We start from the raw sequence: 18,591 nt of genomic DNA on the forward strand, positions 1-18,591 counted from the left end.
TTGCCATTAACTTTCGATACTAACATCACCTACTTTATTTACTTAAAATTTGACGCTTGAAGCCTTATATATCCAAAAATAGCCGTGAACTACTGACGAAGCACCATAGAAGCCGGTCGATGATGTTGTGACGGTTGACGGTGGGGCATCTCATGGGTACGATATAACAATGATGGAGGCTATGATCAGCGGTTAGGCATATTGATTAAAGTGAGGATCGTTTGAGTTGCAAGAAGAAAAGATGATGTGGTAGGATTGAATTTTTAAGTAATTAAATTATATGATGTGGAATATGACTTGGAAAGACATGTCGTGCTAGATCATGGTGTATATAAGTTGGTGTCCATAAAATTATTGTATCAAAAATGTATCGAGAATATTTATTCTATGATACTTAAGCAAGATCTAGAAATTCAGAAGTCACTTTTAGCTCAAATCCGTACGAATAACATGACAAAATGCATTCCTAAAAGTAGTAATAATGCCTCTGAGGCATTGCAGCAGCAACTAAACAAAGTGCAGCAGAAGATACCCACAAGGACAGCAGCAAGGACTACAACCGCAACAATCGCATGTGAGGTCAAAGTTGCGATCATAGCCACAACTAGAATCTTGGTGTCCGTTTAGACGAAACGAGAATCAAATAACCTGCAAATTGGCGCCGCAACTTATGTCCTCACAAATTTAGAATATCAACACTTGTCGCTATGTGTGGAAGAAAACTAAACAAGAAAGTTGTTATAATACACAGCTCTAATATCATAGCCATGTTTGATGTGCTAATTGTTCGAGAGAGAGAGTGAGGTTATGTTTGTACCATATTTTGTAAATGGACCGAAAAATGTTCTATTTCTCAAAAGAATATATTTTGAAGTCCAGGCCCAATATCCTTTTCTATTCTTTAAAAGACAAAAGAAACCATCTTGCTTAGTGGGCCGTCAATAAGCAAGGGAAATTAATAGAAGCCCACAAGTCAGAAAGCCCAGGTCTTTGAGTCGAACTGAAGTAAAAAAAATCGGTAATCGTTACACATTGACCCACGTGAGGGTCTGAAGAAGATTGTCACAATTAATGACGACTTGACCTTTTTCTCACCCAACAAGAAAGCAAACTGGACAAAAGCCACCATAACCAGAGGGAGCCGAATTGCCAACTAGATTTTCGGGTACAAAGGACTCATGTCATGGGAATATTGCAAGAGACCAGCGGTTTTGTTAGAAGCATCTCATCATCCCACCTATGAACCGGTCAAGATCAATAGATCAGCAGCTGACTTTGGATAACAGCCACATATCCTCTTTCAACTTTCATCATTGAAGTTTTGCCTATAAATAAAGAGCCTTTACCACAGAAGAAAAGGACTCTCTCTCCAAATTAGACTCAACATCTCGAAAACACTTGAAAAAACTCAAGATCTTTTCAAACTAACCTGCTTAATTTCCAAATAACCAGTTGACAACTCATGCGTTCATCTTTGTTGCTCTGTCATCTTCATGGTATGATTTTCTTTTAAATGATTAGTTTGAATTCATGTATCCATCTAACTGGATAGAGAAATCTCCTTTCTTCTTTGCATTGTAATTTATATTTCGAATTAGTTAAATGGATAAATTTAGAACTCTCATCTTCCTTTTGCTATCAAGTTAAAATCAAATAAAGAGATTTTGGAATATACCTTGACTGTTTCATTAAACATTTGTTGTTTAATCGCTTTAATATATTTAAATGTTTTGGTAGATTAATTTAATTTCCCTTCCTTATCACTCGGACCTAAGATAAAGGTCTAGGCCCGAATAGGGCTATATTAATCCAAAAATAGAAGGTTGATTTGGGCCCGAGTTACTTTGTTGGGCCTGAAATTGACTGGAATATTGACCCTATCTAAGGGTCAATTGAATTTGAACTAGGTTTCTAAACCCAAATAGGGTATCATTAACCACGATCTTGGTTTCCTCCTTGTTTGATTAGGTATTGCTCGAATTTGTCAAACTGACACACACGAATGAAAGAATATTGAAGTCCTTTTAGTTGAGGCATAAAAAAGAACTTATCCAGGCCATACCCCCTTAAAGCATGGCTTGAGTAGAGGTCCAGAACAATTGCAAACACAACAAATCAACACACCACACTGCTGACACCATGTCTATTGGGCTGGTTTCATACCTAATAGTGGCATGCCTACACGATTCCTGAATCAGGACAGAGGGAGCAAACCAACAAGGCTCTGCCAGCTCGCCGCCTCCTATCAACCTGATTCAACTTTCAATTTTGTTCGGAAGTTGAGAGAATCCTCTCCGCAGGCCAAGAAGATCCAATCGGGGCATTGGTGTTGATCCAACGAAATTGACCTAGAGGATCAAATTTCTCGAATCAATTACGTAATCATATTTTAATGACACATGATGTAATTAGTGGTGTGTAAAAAATAATTTTTAAAGGCCAATATGAGCGAATCTAGTAGTGATATTTGTAAAAATATACTGATTTAACTAATATGTGGGAGATCAATTAAAGTTGATTATGCTAGGTAAATTTATCAAAAATGATACTCCAATCTTATACATCAAATAAAATAAAATAAAATAAAATAATAAAAATTAAAAAAGAACACTAGTTTGTAAATTATATTTCCAGCCAACCTACTTCCAAGCCCAGCTCAATCCAACAAATAAAACCTTTTTTTTTTTGTGGAGAAAAATCCATAAAACAATTTTAAATGATTTTTAGTTAACTGTAGTCGTTTTTGGTCCCTATAATTTGCCACTTTTACCATTTTATTTTGGGACCAAAATGCCCCTTCACAATTAATAGAAGTTATATTTTGACAGAAATTGGAATTTGTCCTTGAATTGCTTAAATTGAAAATCATAGAGACAAAATTAATCAAATTAAAACAACAAATACCAAAATGATAAAAATGACAAATTACAAGGACCAAAATCACTTTTTACCTTTCATTTAACACATTTCTCATCTCACGTTGTCCAATCTCATATGATTTTGTCATTTCATCTAAAAAGTAAAAATTTAACAGTTAAAATATATTTTTAAAAGTCAAGTAAAGAAAAGAAAATAAATTATACATGTGTATTATTGAAGGAAAATACTAAAAAAAATTAATACAAATTTATAAATAAACTCAATTCTAGACATGTATTTATAAAAAAAACCAAAAGCACTATTTAAACATAGAAACACACCCAAAATTAACCCCAAAGTCAACTTTTTGGGTGTGTTTATAAATGGGTTTTGAGTGTGTGTAATGATGGATTTTGGATGTGTTTATATATTTAAATAGTGCTTGAGTTTTTTTATAATTTCATCCTTTATTTTGGGTGTTTTAGTGAAACCCCCCAAAAAATAAAGAAGCCATTGTAGAAGCAAAGCAAAAATATTCGCATTTGGATTGGAGGGAACGGAATTTAGTCATTTGATCTGTGAACTCACCCCTCAATAGGGGCTCAATATGGCGGGAAAATGTCCTTATAGTCCTTACCACATATAATATCCCTAGCCCTCTGCCTCTTCTCTCTCTCTTCGAACCCCTCTCTTCTGCTTCAATCTCACACCCACATCGTCATTCTCGTCTACGTCTGAGTGCCCTAAGACACCTGCCCCAACAAATTGGTACTTTTTCTCGAAAACTCACTTCCCCATTTCGTCTAGGGTTTACTGTTCTAGGTTGTATTCTTTCCTTACTTGCAATTGTTGATTAATTTCTTGACTGAAATTTTTGTTTTTCAAATTGGGTTTTGGGTACAGAGGTTTTGCGCTGAAGCAAATTGATTGTCTTTGTGCAGATGGACAGTGCGTTTGAGGATGAGGCTGAACACACCGTTTCAATCCAAGAGTATCTCAAGGATGTTGAGGATCAGGAACTGGTTTGCCTCTTTTTATCATAATCAGTTACCAATTTGTCCAAAGTGTTTTACTTTTGTAAGATGTCAGTGAAATTAAATGGGTTTAAATGTTGCATTTTACCATTTATGGTGTTTTGAAGACAATACTAGGTTTAATCTTGAACAGAGTTGTTATAATGAGCTAAGCAGGTTTTAAATGGATAAGCAATCCATTCTAGGTTCGATTGGCTTAAGGGTTATGTAACTTCTCTGCGATTGAGTTGTCCTTTCAAGATTGAAGATTTCGTGAATATACATACTTGCTTGGTTGGACAGCTAACTTCATGCTTAACAATATTTAAGATATTTCTTGTAACAGAAAAATTAGTAAATGTTGAAAGTGCGAATATGAAAAGAAAATAAATTTTGCAAGTGGGGATTAAGTTGCAAAGAATTACTACTTCTGGGGTTGTAAACAAGCCCAAATAAGGTAAAGTTAGTAGTCTGAAAGCTTTTTGAGAGTTTGAGTTAGGCACAACTACCCTGGACTGGCTCACAAGTCCTGATTAAGTTAACAAAGGTCATGATTGGTCCTCTTGCACACAGAAGATTGAGCTCAGCTCATTCAAAATGTATTTAATTGTTCAACTGGCCGAAGGGTTGGTGACCAAATATTTGATTTTTTGAGGGATGGCAGAAGATCTGAGGAAGGATTAAATCAAATAGTGATGGATTGTGAAAATGAAACATAGATTAATAGTTCGTCTTTGGGGAACTCTATTCCTAATTCCAGAATTCCCAGTTCTTCTACTTTTTTCAGACTGATTAATTTGATGTTTAGTCTTGTCCCATTTAACTAATCAGCTTTAAAACAATGTCTTGTTTATACATTTGTTTAATCAATGAACCAAGCCAAATCTTTTGAGGAGCAGGAGCAATTATCTTCTGGGACTGCTTGATCCGCCTTCATAATCTTAAATTTGAAAAGAGTATTACAGACTTCAAATAAAACGTTACTATTGCTTTCTAGTTATTTCCTACTTTTTGGTGTTTGATCATTCATAGGAAGCTGATTTGGTTTTGGGAGGCGATGAAGGCAAGGAGTGTACCTACAATAATGGTTATATGAAGAGGCAAGCAATTTTCTCATGCTTGACTTGCACCCCGGACGGGAATGCTGGGGTTTGCACAGCTTGCAGCTTGTCTTGCCATGATGGCCATGAGGTATTTTGATATTCTTACCAATGGTAAATATTTATGTTAAGTTAATCAAATAAGGCTTTGCAATTTTTGTTTTCATTTCTTATATCACTTATTCAGTGGTCTATGTTCTTTTGGGTTCTGGTATTCTTGGTGTGTTATTTCTACTGCTTTAAATGTTTTATACTTTTTCAAGTTTGTTATGTCTTGATGTATTAGTGCCTAAATCTAATGATGGCCTTTCTTATTACTTGGAGAAGATTGTAGAACTATGGACCAAGAGAAATTTTAGATGTGATTGTGGAAATTCAAAATTTGGAGAATTCTTCTGCAAGCTTTTTCCAAATAAAGATGTGGAAAATGTTGAGAATTCGTACAACCATAATTTCAAGGGTTCATACTGCACCTGCGGTCGCCCCTATCCTGATCCCGATGTTGAAGACCAAGTAGAGATGATACAGTGCTGTGTGTGTGAGGACTGGTTCCATGAGGAACATATCGGCCTTGACTCTTCTGATGAGGTTGGTAGCTTGGGCTATTTACATATTTGACATGTTTTATACTCCTTTTGTTTCCTTTTGTAGGTGATATATCTACATCATGTTTTCTCCTACTATTAGGCAAGGCATGTTTCCTATCCAAGTGGTGTAATTTATACAATGGTACTGGGTTTTGGGTCATGCTGTCAGTTTGAACGGCCAGTATTTATGATGAGTCTTACAATTTCTCACCTTTTGTGCTGATTAATCGTCATCGGTAACAGCAAATCAAATATTTTAGGGCCCATTTTATACTGCTGCTGCTTGTATTTTAGCTATGATATCAGTTCAGGGGGTATACTCTGATGCTGTTCCTTATCAGTTGGTAATGGCTTTCCATCAGTTTGGAGGAAAGTTGATCAACGTAATGATAATTTTAATATAGTTGTACTAGATTGCTAAATCCTCACTTTGAAGTACTTTAGCCACTCTAAATCTTGAAGGTAGTCTTCCTGCTTTTGTAATAAGGATTTTAGATCTTTTGTGAGAATTTGAAATTTAGTATGAAGACTTATCTTACTATTTTTATAGGGTTAGAGTTTACATTTACTTGTAAAAAAGAAATTATCTTTGATCTCTCTCAATTGCGACGATCACATCTAAACTTTTCCAATTTTTAATGGTTGATGTTCTATCCAAGAACCCTGCTTACATTTTACTTGTCCTTGATTGTACTACAGATTCCAAGAGACGAGGAAGGTGAACCTCTATATGAGGATTTTATATGTAAGGGATGCTCTGTAATTTGCTCTTTTTTAAGGCTATATAGTCAAACCATCTTGGCAGCAGGAAGCCAAAAATATTCTTCCGTTAATACTGGCAAGGATAAAGAAGTTTTGGGAGATGTGACTTTTGCTTGTGGATCTGGAAAGCTGGAGAATGATATTTCTCATAGTTCTAATAACATTTCTGAACCTGTGTCTGGTGAGGAGGGTTTGCTCGTTGGAGAAAATTCTGGGAAAAATATAGGTTCTGATCAATGCACGACAGATGCCAATTCACAAGTTACTTGTGTTCTTGGAGTTAATCTGGTGGATGCTTCCCCTGTTTTAGAGTGTAAGCCATTGTTTCTATCAAAAAACTGGAGGGATGCACTCTGCAGGTGTGAAAAGTGCAGTGAATTTTATGAGCAGAAGCATATCAGGTTTTTGCTTGACAAGGAAGACACGATTATGGAGTATGAGAAAATGGCAAAGCAGAAGAGAGAAGAAAAATTGCAGCAACAGGAGGGGGCTGAGTTGACTATGCTCGATAAACTTGGCCATGTAGAGAAAATAGAGATTCTGAATGGCATTGCAGACATGAAAGATGAGCTTCGTTCTTTCCTGGTATGTCCTTGATGATTATAAACTTTAATATTTTTCTGTGCAGTGCTTATATAATCTTAAATCATGTAAGAGACCATTTTAGAGTATGCCCTTTTATAAATACGCGATTTTAAGTTGTGCTCAAATGTAAGCTGCACAATTTTGCAGGAATCATTTGATCCATCAAAGGCAATCACGTCTGATGATGTCCACCAGGTTTTTGAGAATCTAGCAAAGAAGCGCAGGCGTGTAGAGTAAGTTATTACTGCATCTTTGCTGTGTTAACGTTATTAACCTTCTATGTTTGCTTTTGGAGTTACTTTCGGTTTCAGTAACAGTATTAAAAGCCTTTGCACATCTAGGCTGTTCTAAGTTAGAATGTTCTACTAGTGTCAATGTTACTACCTTGCAGACTTATATCTTAACCTTATGACAATAATTTGAGGTTCTTATGTTCATTTGCTCGACATGAAATGTTTCTATAAGCGACTAGATCATACAATTCTGTATTATTATGTTGCAATCTATGAGGACAAGGTACACGTGTACGTGCTTTCAAAACGTTATGATGTAAGAAAAAGGAACAGTTCGGATTATGAGTTGACGTTGTGGAGCGGGTTCAAACGAGCAGTTAGCGTTTGAGCGCACCTACACAAACAATAAACTCAAATCTGCTGTGAGACTAGATGTTGATTTGTTCCATGGTCTTAATAATTTAAAGCTTGTTTGGCACTTAAGTATTTGGTGGGGCTGAGTAAATCTTGGGGCCATGATTTTCTGATTCACAAATAAATATCCCCATATGAAATGCAGATTTGTCAACACTCTTTAACAGGAGGGGACAAAAGTAGGTTTGGCTTTGGTTTTTAGCCCTCCCTTGGGGACGGAAAATGATTGTATTCATTTGTTTTACAGTTGATCGAGTCTATCCAAAATTAAAAAAGTAGCCATTATCCTACCTAAACTTTGGAGACTGTCGAGTGAGAGGACTAATGTACCGCTGATTAGTGAGAGGACTAATCAAGTATATATTTCATTGAAGATTTGTATAACTTATAGTTTTTTCGGTTGTTAAAAGTGATCTAATTATATTAAACTATTATCATTAGTCGTATAAAAATTCAAACTCACCTTGTATTTTAAACAAGTCAAGATTTTCTCTACGTTTCTTCTGTGCATAGGGTTTTTGTTTTCAGGGGTGCCATGTGTTTTCGTCATTGGTCGTCATGATGACTTCAACACACCCCCTATTTTTCTTGATTACCAATTATTCAAAACGTAAGCATTCCATCTATTTTTCTTAATAATATTAGAGTCGTGATTGTTAACAAAACAAAACATCTAAATTGTCAAAATTAAAATGGCATGTATCAAATTGTAGGGACCAAGATTGTAATTTGGCCAATATGTTAATGTTTTTCATTTGGGCTATTTACATAATTGGGGTTTCAACTTTCAAGGCTAGTAGATTCTCCAAAGGGGAGGGGGAATGATTCGCGCATTGCATTGCAATTGTAACACATGTTCTATGCGGGGGCTCTCACAAAAGAAGATCGGCAATCGCAAAGGACTGCTGACCTAAGATTTCTTTTCAAATTTGTGGCGGCTTTCAAAATAGACAAAGATCTAATCAATTTAACAGAAAATCAACCTTTTTACAGTTGTAAATAAGATTAGTCGATGCTTTATAATAAACCTTAATTACAGTCCTTAGTTTGCTTTACAAAAAAAATATGGAAAAGGGCTCATGATATTTGTGTTCATACCTCTTTTTAAAGAAGAAAAAGCTTGCGTCCTAAACTTTTGCAGACCTAAAGTAATAAAAGTGCTTATTAGGTTGGATTTTAATTACAAAGTGATCAATCATTAAAACAAAATAGAAAATTAGTCACTCTCTAAAGTGAGTGATCTCTAAAAAGAACCATATATCACCACAAAAGTATATGCTTCAATTCTGGAGGGCAGATGTTTTCAACCACAAGCCCCTTTCTCTTGACCCTATGTTTTCAATTCAATTGTAAAAACCAAATCTCAACGTTTCATTGGTGTGCCCTTTGCGATTTTCTTCTCCTGCTTTTGAACTTCAATCTCTTTCACCCAAAATTAATTTTTTTCTTTAAAGTTGCATTCCACTTTGAAAATAAATATATGAAGTAGGTAAAATTCGTAGACATTTTATACGTAAATTGTGGCACATTCACATGCACACTTGGAAATATTGGTATGAATTCATTTATTTTTATGGTATTTTTCTTTCCCTATTATTTTAGTAAAAGGATAATAGAAAAAGAAAAAACTTGCTGAAATAGAGGGAAATTATGACTGGGTAGGCAAAATTATAGAAAAAATAGAAATGGTGTCGGCGTGAGACTGTCTAATTTTCCATGTATTTTCGTAAATTAAAATCTTTTATATTTTTATGCATCCCACCCCAATCATCCGTGCTTGATGATGCTATAGAAGAAAACAAAAACCCTAGTAGACTATGGAAAAGACAGGACTTGTGGCTATATATCTATTAATTTTGGCACCTTGTATTATAATATCATGGTTTGCAGAAGAGGTTAGGTTATAGCCTTGCTGTATGCCCGTGACATGTCGGGGAATGGGGTCCATGAATTTTGGACATGAAACTTCTGCAGATTCAGCCTACAGATTCCAAGAAATTATGTTCACATTGTCCACGAAAGGGGGAAAACTGTTGTTGCAATATTAGGAAGAAATTGATAACGGAAAATGGGAGTAGAGTAGAAGCAAAAATTCTTATGTACATGTTGGGCTCCGAAAAAAGTGGATGCGAATTCTTCCTAATATTTTCTGTGAGAATCTGGCATAATTCGTTAAACATGTTTAAGCATTTCTCGCTATCAAATTTAGTGCCGTGACAAAGAGGGTTTTTTCTTCTGTTCTTGTTGCGTAGTTTGCATTTTCAAATATTTCAATCAATAATTTGGTGGCTGCAAGTACTTCCCGATTTGGCCGAACTGTGATAAAATGATTATTTGGCCCGTGCCTCCATTGTTTATATGAAGAATAGTAATTTCCATGCGCCGACATATGATTCTGCTCTATCATTGCTCTTTAATCATTAACTTCTGTGATAACCAAAAGAAAAATATTCAAAATAATTTGTATTTAGATGTGAATTAGATCAGTTGATTGTAATAAAATGTCCGTTTTTTTTATAACAAAAATATCGACAACAGTTGCGACTCTTGTGAACGCTTAGCTATGCATTATGCAGCAACTGGGCCTTGAAATGTCACAGGCAGACATATCCATAGGCAGTGACATAAGAATTTTCTGACTTTTAAATTTAGAAGAATCAAAACTCGTGAATGAAACAAGTCTACGTAATCTTTTTCTTTGTTTTTATTTATTTTATTTCTTCCATTTCACACCTATATAAATACTGCTGCTAGCTCCCTTCTCTCATCCATTAAATGCTCTAACTAGCTATACATATGTACCAGCAGCAAAAAGCACTTCAACATTAACCTACTTCTCCATCAAAGCCTGATTTTTCTTGTGTCCAAAACTGGTTTTAATGGTTTTGATTTAAAACAACAAAAAGAGTTGTTCTTAATTATTTTTGTAGCAGACACAACCCAAGACCATGGGAAATTGTGTGGAGACATGCACAGAGAGGCACCAAGGAGAGGATCAAATGCAGCAGCAAAAGGATGAGCAAGAAGAAAGACAAAATGAAATTAGGTTTGTGAAAGAGAGCAATTTGAGCAAAGATGGCAACATAAGGGTGAAGATTGTGTTGACCAAGGAAGAGCTACAGTGGTTGATGATTCAGCTGAAAGATAGAGGAGGGAAGAGCTTGGAAGATGTTTTGGAGGAGATCCAGAGAAGCAGAGCCAAAGTTGAGGAAGGGTGGAAGCCTTCTTTGGAGAGTATCATGGAGTGCCCTGAAGTAAATGAGATGGATAGATGAGTCTCAAAATCCAAACTCTTTTTGTTTTTCTTTGTTTGCAGAGTTTAATTTGGTGTGGGTGATGACCCAATTTTGTAATTAAAATTTTCTAAAATGGTGAGCTCATATGTGGTTTGATATGTAAAACAACTTTCCCTTGCTCTGATCTTGGTTTTCTTTCATATTTTCAATTGGGAATTTGGGATTGTTTATTTTAGTACAAGCGATTGGGTGAGGAGGGGAGTTTACACACAAATATTGATTGGGTATCTGGAGTTTCGAACCTCTACCAATATGAATAAAGATGAAAGAGCTCAACCAACAAAACTATACCAGGAAATTTGAGACTGTATGTGCATGTATATGGCATTTGTCCATGCAAGTAGATAACATGTCCGTACAAATTCAAGTTGAAAAGTGGCTTTTAAATTCTCTTCAAATCTTTATGGTCCAAATTGAAGTTGGCAAGTCCAAGTCGGTTTGCCAGGAAACATACCTTTTTTTTTGTTTTTTGTTTTTTTTGTTTTTGGGGGGGGTGGGTTGGTGTGGGTTGGTTCCTTTTCTGAAGATTATTGGTGTTTTTAGGTAGCATTTTCCAAAGTTTTCTTATGCATACTCGTTAAATTTAAATCCAGAGAGTTTGATTCAATAAAATCTCATATATTTTCCCATGTTTATAAGAGCCAGTGAAATTCAGAAATCTGTGAAGTATTTGCTACCTTTCAATCATCCCGCACTAGTGGAAGTTGATGTTGAAAAAAAAAAAAAGTAAAAAGGTATATATATTTCGATACTCCATCAAACCATAAATCAAATCAACTTGGTGTATATATATATATAGTAGCCTGGGGTCCCCAAAGTTGAAGTGAGCACCTAACTGCATGTGGGGATTGAATTATTTATGGATGGTTAGTCTAAAACCAGCTTATGACTAATGAAACATGGTGTGTCTCACAAGTGTTTAACTACCATTTTGCCGCATGCATTAACTCCATACAGAGACTTGCAGCCCATTTCAACCCCACAAACTTCTAACATGTTGACATACAGATCACAGAACACCATGGAAAACCTGTGGCCTTCATTCACGCTTGACCTCTTGCCAAACTGAAGTTAATAGCCAGAAGAAAATCAAGTAACCAATAATATTATCTAGGCATTGAATTTCATTCATAGTAATCTCTCACAACAGAAACACTAGCTGGCTCTAATTTGAGTGACAGTGACACCCTACAAGTTGAGGTTTAGGCAACCCAAACCAGACAGATTCTTGTTTTTTTTAACCTAAGGCCCATACACCTGAAAGAAATCATAGGCCAGATATCTCATGATGTTTTGCATATCCAAACCATCATTGGGTAAGTTGGGATCCAATTAGTGGCAAAGCCCTATTCAAAAACTGTGGTGAGATTTCAATTGCTGAATTACATAATACATGCAAATTGGTGATGTGCGGAGGTTAACGTGCAAGACCATCTATAACAGAAGAAAAAAATATATTGGGGACCAGATGTGACAATTTCGTGTATCACAGAGACGTTTTGCGATAAAAAAAACTCATAAAAAGAAAGAAAACCGAACACCCTTTCTAAACAGTTTTGAGAGTGGAAATTACAGTTTAAGCCTGCAACTAGGCCTATATACATCTGAGGACAAACCTATGTAAACTATATAAACGATAGAAAAGGACATCTTCGCCTAAAGTACCAATGAATAAAGTGGGGACCTTGATACTGTAATTGAGTAAATTATAACTTTCATTAGATCCAACGAAAACTGCATCGTATCAGAACATAATCATCAGGTAATTACAAATGACATATTTCAAGTGAAATTTCACATGCTAATTTGCTAGTACTACGTACTGAAGGCCAAAAAAAATTAACCAATACTCCCAAGTATGTAAAAATATTTGCTGTCAGTATTCTTCAGGGATGGTCTTCAGAACTGCCGGACCAGCACCACAGCAAGCGACTGGTGACGGGTCAATACTAACACGATCCGTTGGAATCTGCGCAAGCGCACAAGTTACATCCTTGAATTCGAGAACCCCTCCATTTTTGCACTTGGAAAGCATTTGTGCCGCTTCTTGCTTCGTCATCTTAATCTTTACTCTGATCACTTCTCCTTTCTCCTCAGCTGCACTGCCATAGCTTGATCTCCCCCCACAAAGTTTCCCATCTTCCAATTCCCTGTTGATCAGTGGCTCTGAACTATCAAAGCAAGTACTGCCATTCATCTTTTGCTTCTTTGAAAATGGCTTCTTACTTAACTCATCTCTGCATATAAAATTTTTTACATTGGTTTTCTCAAGTTCTAGCATGGCGTCTATTATTTTGATCCTATTGAACAAAGAAAGGAAAGAGCTCAACATTTTTATGAGAGAGAGATAGAGAGATAGATAGATAGATAGATAGATAGATGATGCATAATGAAGTTGAGGATATGTGTATATATAGCAATTAATTGATCATATAGATGAGACAGAGATAGCATGGAGTGTAAGATGGGGTAGGGCCTGGGTGGGCAAAAATTTCTGCGAGTGCATCATGATTCGTGAGGCGTGCACAAAGTCTCTCTACCAGTCATCCTCTAGTGGTAGACTATCTCAAGACTAAGGGGACCCCGAAGTACAAGCAAAACAAATGTTGCAGTAGAGACACATTTTGGAATTGGTCAATGCTCTTTTTTTCTTTTTCCTTTTTTTAAGAAGGAATTGGTCAATGCTCTTTTTTTTTAATGAAAGAATTGGTCAATTCTCTTTGTGTCTTTTTCTACTCGATTTCTAATTTCCCTCCTCGTAGATAAATTAGAATAATTTAGAATATCACTTTATCAAAATAAAAATAAAAATTGTAAGTTCAATACACTTAATTCTTAAAATCTTAACTTATGTATAAAAACAGGGGAGATTCACTATTATACCTAATATAGGAGCCCAAATTATTATATATATAAAAAACCATATATGAAATGAACTTTAGAAACACACCCAAAACTCATTTACAACATAACAAAAGGGTTTTTAACTTCTTTTAAATTATAAATTTGCCATTAATTTCTTAAAACAAACCAAACTCTAAAACCTCATAAAAAAGACCAAAACACTCAATAGGGCATCAAAAGTAATTTAATAATCAAAATAAAATTCAATAGGGCCAACTCTCATTTTTTTGGGTTTTTTTTTTTTTTTTTGGTTTGTTTATAGAAATTAAATTGTGTAGGATTTATCTATAGTATTAGTATTAAGAATGCGTACATAACTAAATATATCTAAAAACAATAATCCAAGATGGGACGGGTGCCCTCAAACTTGTTTGGCTTGTTTTCATTCCTAACAGCTCATGTTTTTTGGGGCTCTAAAACACGTTGCCACAATTAGTTGGAGAATAAAATTTGTAGTTAGTGCAGAGTAAGTTCTGATATTTTAGTCAGGTTTTATGCGTTGAAAACAAAAGCAATCTAGCTTATAAGCAATCTAGCTTATAGGATAATCGAACCTGGAAATTCAATTTCGCGTGATAGAACGTTTTAACCATGACCAAAGATGGAGATTTCAGTTTTCAAAACCAAACTGTTAAATATCAGTGACGCTCATAAACTTTAATTAGTCATCTGGAAGAAGTATATATGTGATTGAAATTGATCATGGTGTCTTGTCTTCTGCGATTCTCAATACGCGCTTTGGATAGTCTTGCGAATTGTAAGGCAGACTTGACTGGTCAATGCATTTGATCTCAGCACCTAAACTTCCAACTATTGGCATCTTGAAAAACTACAAAAATCGTAATGTCAATTAACTTGAAGAAAGGGGCACGATGAGGTTCAACATCAACACAATTAAGTGGTTTGTTCTCACTCAAGCCACCTAGCTCATATTTGGGACTCTTGAATTATTCAAAGTAACGATTTCTTCTTTTTTCATTCAAGAGCAAAAGAGTAAAAGAGTCAAATTATTGTCGTGAATGTGAGAATAAACTATCTACAACTATAGTAGTTGAATCATCTAATAACACAAAATTCTTAATATTGATTTATGAATTATTAGAAATCTTGTTGGAATCCAATAAATTACAACGAAAAAAGTCACCAACACTAACAATAATAATTAGACATAAGTTGCATGCAGGGACGGCCCATAGGCATGGCTAACCTGGGCTACATCCCAAGTGGTTTTTTTTTCCCAAGCAATAAAAAAAATTATAGCCTAGCCAATTGAAAAAGCTACTATCCTAAGGAATTCCTTGATGTGCATGTGGAGAATATAATGGAGAAAAGGAAAGCTGCACATCTCTATACATCGGGAAAAAAAAGAATACACAGCCAGAGGAAAAAAAGAAAGAAAAGTAGAAGAAATTGTTTATGTCCCCTTTTAACTAGGTGTATTATTATTTGTTGTTATTAATGAAATTACATTATCGGGTCAAGTTTTCCATTTACTTAATATGTTTATATGTAAGTTAAATTTAGCTTAATTCAAATTCGAAATCCTGAGTCCGTTCCTGGTTGCATGGTCAAGCCAACAAGCCACCTATCCCGTACTTAACAAAGAGATCACAACGGTTAATTCGAATTGATATTGAATAATAAAACAAATATTGAAAAGGATACTTTGTTTCTAATATACTCTTCATCCTCTTCCTCTGGCTTTCTAACCATCCAATGAGAAATACCCATCGATCAAAGTTCAAACCCCTCCCAATCCTTTCAGAAGTTGAAACAATAATAAAGCCCAAATTGGCACTCTTCCACCGTCAAGGGTTAATCTAGCACTGAAACCCTTTGATCTCACTGGTTTTGGCTTGAAGTCAAACAAACACGAACACAAACAAAACAACTCTCTCCCTCCCTCTCAATTCCTAAACTAATTTCCAAAATAAATTAGGGACTATTTGGTATTCAACTTGAATCAAACTTTTTAAACTCAAAAATAAATTTTGAGTCCAACAAAGAAAGCATGTTTGGTAGCCCTATTTTTAAAAACTCAAACTTAAGAACAACTAAAAAAACACTTCAATTATTAAAAACAAAAAATATATGTTTTTTCATTTTTTTTTTCTAACAACCCACAAATTCTCAAATTTTAAAAATTTGAAAAGAGTTTTCAAGTTGCATATCAAACACATTTTTGAATTTTAAAAATATATTTAAGAACTTGTTTTAAAAAAAAAAAAATCAAAATTCTTGAGTTCCCTATTTGAATAGGATACCAAACGGCCCTCTTAGTAATTCTTTTAGTTGGTGAAGAAACGCATAACATATTCTTCAAAGATCAATCCAAAAAATATTAATCAATTCTGTTATGTTCCTCGTGTTTCTCGATAAACAAAAAAGTCAAATATAATTAGAATTTGGGAGAAGGGGAAGAAAAGAAACAGACCTAATTTCCAAGAAAATTGTTAATGTGAATGAAGACCCAAACAGGATCAATAAGCCCGTGAAACTGCAGAGAGTTATAAAAATACAAATAAAAATAAAACCTTTTTATTTTCATTATTTTTAATATTTGTTGTTCTGAAATTTGAACCATGAGTTAACGGGCGTTATCTCTATGTTTAGTATGAGTATAGGTGGCGAAATATTAAGAAAGAAACAGGAGGGCACAGGAAAATTAAACTCCTAATAAATGGACCAAAAAAAAAACAAGTGATTGTATTTTATTCAATTTTTTTATTTTTTTTTAAACCAAAAGTGATTGTCCAACTAAGCAATAATGACTCTAAAATTAAATATTGCGACTATCATGGATCGATCCATTATTACAACCAAATCTCATATAGGATGGCTTGACTCCTTAAGATTAAGGAAGAGGTCCTCCTTAAAACCAATGCGGTTTTGACATTTGTCAAATTGTAAAAATATTTATAAAGTTTCAACAAAAAAAAAAAAATATTAAAACAATTTAGCACGTGTCAAAAACACATTGGTTCTAAGGAGGAATTCCTGCTTAATTTTTAGGAGCCAAGTGTTTTCCATCTCAAATATGCCTTATAGTTTAGCAATATCTAGAAATTATCAGTAATAAATTAATAATGGGAAAAAATTAGTACATATCAGAAGGAAAAAAAGCTGAGAGGATGACTAGATTGACCAATTCAATCACGTATCTAAACTGCCAAAGCACAGGAAAATCCCAAACTCTTTATATAGTTTTCGCTTATATAGATTATGATTTGGATTTGGATTTTGGTGAGTTTAAACTAACCAATAAATCGAATCTTAGGCCCAGCCCTTTTATACATGAGGCTCGACCCAAACTGGCACTTGGGTCAAATTTTGAAATGTTAGAGCATGTCTAATGGAACTGATATGGATTCGACTATAAAGAAATAAAATGGGACTGATCTGGCCTGGGTTAGGTCCAAATCTGGCCTCAAATAAATAAAAAAATCACTTTTTTAATGCATGTGTTCGGCCTAAGGTAAAGTAAGGGGCTGGTTTTGCCCACATGCTAGCCTGGGTTAGGTCCAACTCAAAACTATATTTATTACCCTTCCCCTCTTTCTACGGTATTGGAGGAGAAAGCAGAAGAATCCAAGCCGATTTACACCAAGGGGTAAGGGGCAGGAAGGAGCCGCTTAACAAGGCACTTCCATTTCTCAATATTTGTAAGTTTGCTCTATAATCAACTTAAATAAGTCAAACTCACCATGCAATCCATTTTCTTCTAATTTTTTTTTTTGTGATAAAATAATAGATAATTGACTAAATAAACATCATCTAAAGTCTCAATCAAAATTCCTAAGTTTTTCTTACAATTTCCATGATTTTTATTCAATATTTACCGATATCGATAATTTTCCTATATTTCCATGTTTTTGGACCCCGGATATTCCGAAACCCTTGATATTTTAGACCTTGCTCACAACTCTATTAAAACCTAACCATTTGTTCATCACCTTCTCACCTAAAAAATCTCTCAATTACTCCAAACTTTTTTACTTGTTTGTCTTTTTTCATTTTGCTCAAAATTGCTGTTCATAAGTATGGCTCAAAATTGTTTTCAAAAATAAAATTTTATGTTGCTTTTCTTATGCTTTGATTTTTATCACAAATGAAATAATAATAAATTAAAATAACAAGTTTTGAGTTAGCCCCTAGCCCCTCACCACCACTAGACCCACAAAAAAATTAAGAGGCTAAATTTTGTGAATAGTACCATTTTGAGGGGGCTAAAACAACACCTTACTCCTTACACCTTGCCCTTACATTAGACATGCTCTTATGTTATATGTATGGAGTTGGTGTAGATCTGGAGCTACAAACACCACTTGGTGATTCTAATACAACCCAAAATGCCAAAGAAGTTTTAGGGTTTTTTTGGTACTTGAATTTTGATCTGTGTCCCAATTCAATACCAAAACTTTAAAAAAAATATTATTTATATATAAACAATTTGAAAGAGGAAGAATTGAACCTAAAGTTTCATCTTAATCATTTGAGTTACAAGCCCCTTACTTTAATACCACAATTTTAATTTGTCTCAAAATACTAAATAAATTTTTGGTAAGCAAAATTAACTAATCTAACTGGCAAAAAATTAACTAATCTAATTGGCAAAAATTCTTTGTAATTAACATGGTGTAGTGATTTGAAATTTATACTTCGTCTAAGATTTAAAAGGAAAATATTGAGAGTTAGATGCGTAAATTGTTATGAAAAATTTGCACTAAGATGTAAAAGAATATTCTACTTTTTTTATTTTATTTTAGGTCGAAATTCTACTTTTTTATTTGTCCCAAGTTTCCAACACTTTTCTTAACAAAACGGGTGTGACCCATATC

The 18,591-nt window shown here is 34.5% G+C and overlaps 2 protein-coding genes across 3 annotated transcripts; both read left to right on the forward strand.

The window, feature by feature from the left end:
• Positions 1–3,485: 3,485 nt before the first annotated feature.
• Positions 3,486–7,352, forward strand: LOC103337642 (uncharacterized). Of its 2 annotated transcripts, none has more exons than XM_008240810.3 (6): positions 3,486–3,627; positions 3,801–3,881; positions 4,905–5,063; positions 5,300–5,560; positions 6,259–6,906; positions 7,054–7,352. In XM_008240810.3, the coding sequence occupies exons 2-6, from the start codon at positions 3,801–3,803 to the stop codon at positions 7,141–7,143; spliced, it is 1,239 nt and encodes a 412-aa protein (XP_008239032.2). In that variant the 5' UTR covers positions 3,486–3,627; the 3' UTR covers positions 7,144–7,352. The 2 variants fall into 2 exon arrangements, with proteins under 2 accessions (XP_008239032.2, XP_088897601.1); XM_089041475.1 differs by having other exon boundaries at positions 3,489–3,627; positions 3,763–3,881.
• A 2,918-nt stretch (positions 7,353–10,270) lies between these two features.
• Positions 10,271–10,973, forward strand: LOC103337641 (uncharacterized). Its single transcript, XM_008240809.2, has one exon. The coding sequence runs from the start codon at positions 10,502–10,504 to the stop codon at positions 10,826–10,828; it is 327 nt and encodes a 108-aa protein (XP_008239031.1). The 5' UTR covers positions 10,271–10,501; the 3' UTR covers positions 10,829–10,973.
• The last annotated feature ends 7,618 nt before the right edge of the window (positions 10,974–18,591 follow it).

This window comes from Prunus mume, linkage group LG7, assembly GCF_029339155.1.
Source record: "Prunus mume cultivar Tortuosa linkage group LG7, ASM2933915v1, whole genome shotgun sequence".
Taxonomy (NCBI): Eukaryota; Viridiplantae; Streptophyta; class Magnoliopsida; order Rosales; family Rosaceae; genus Prunus; species Prunus mume.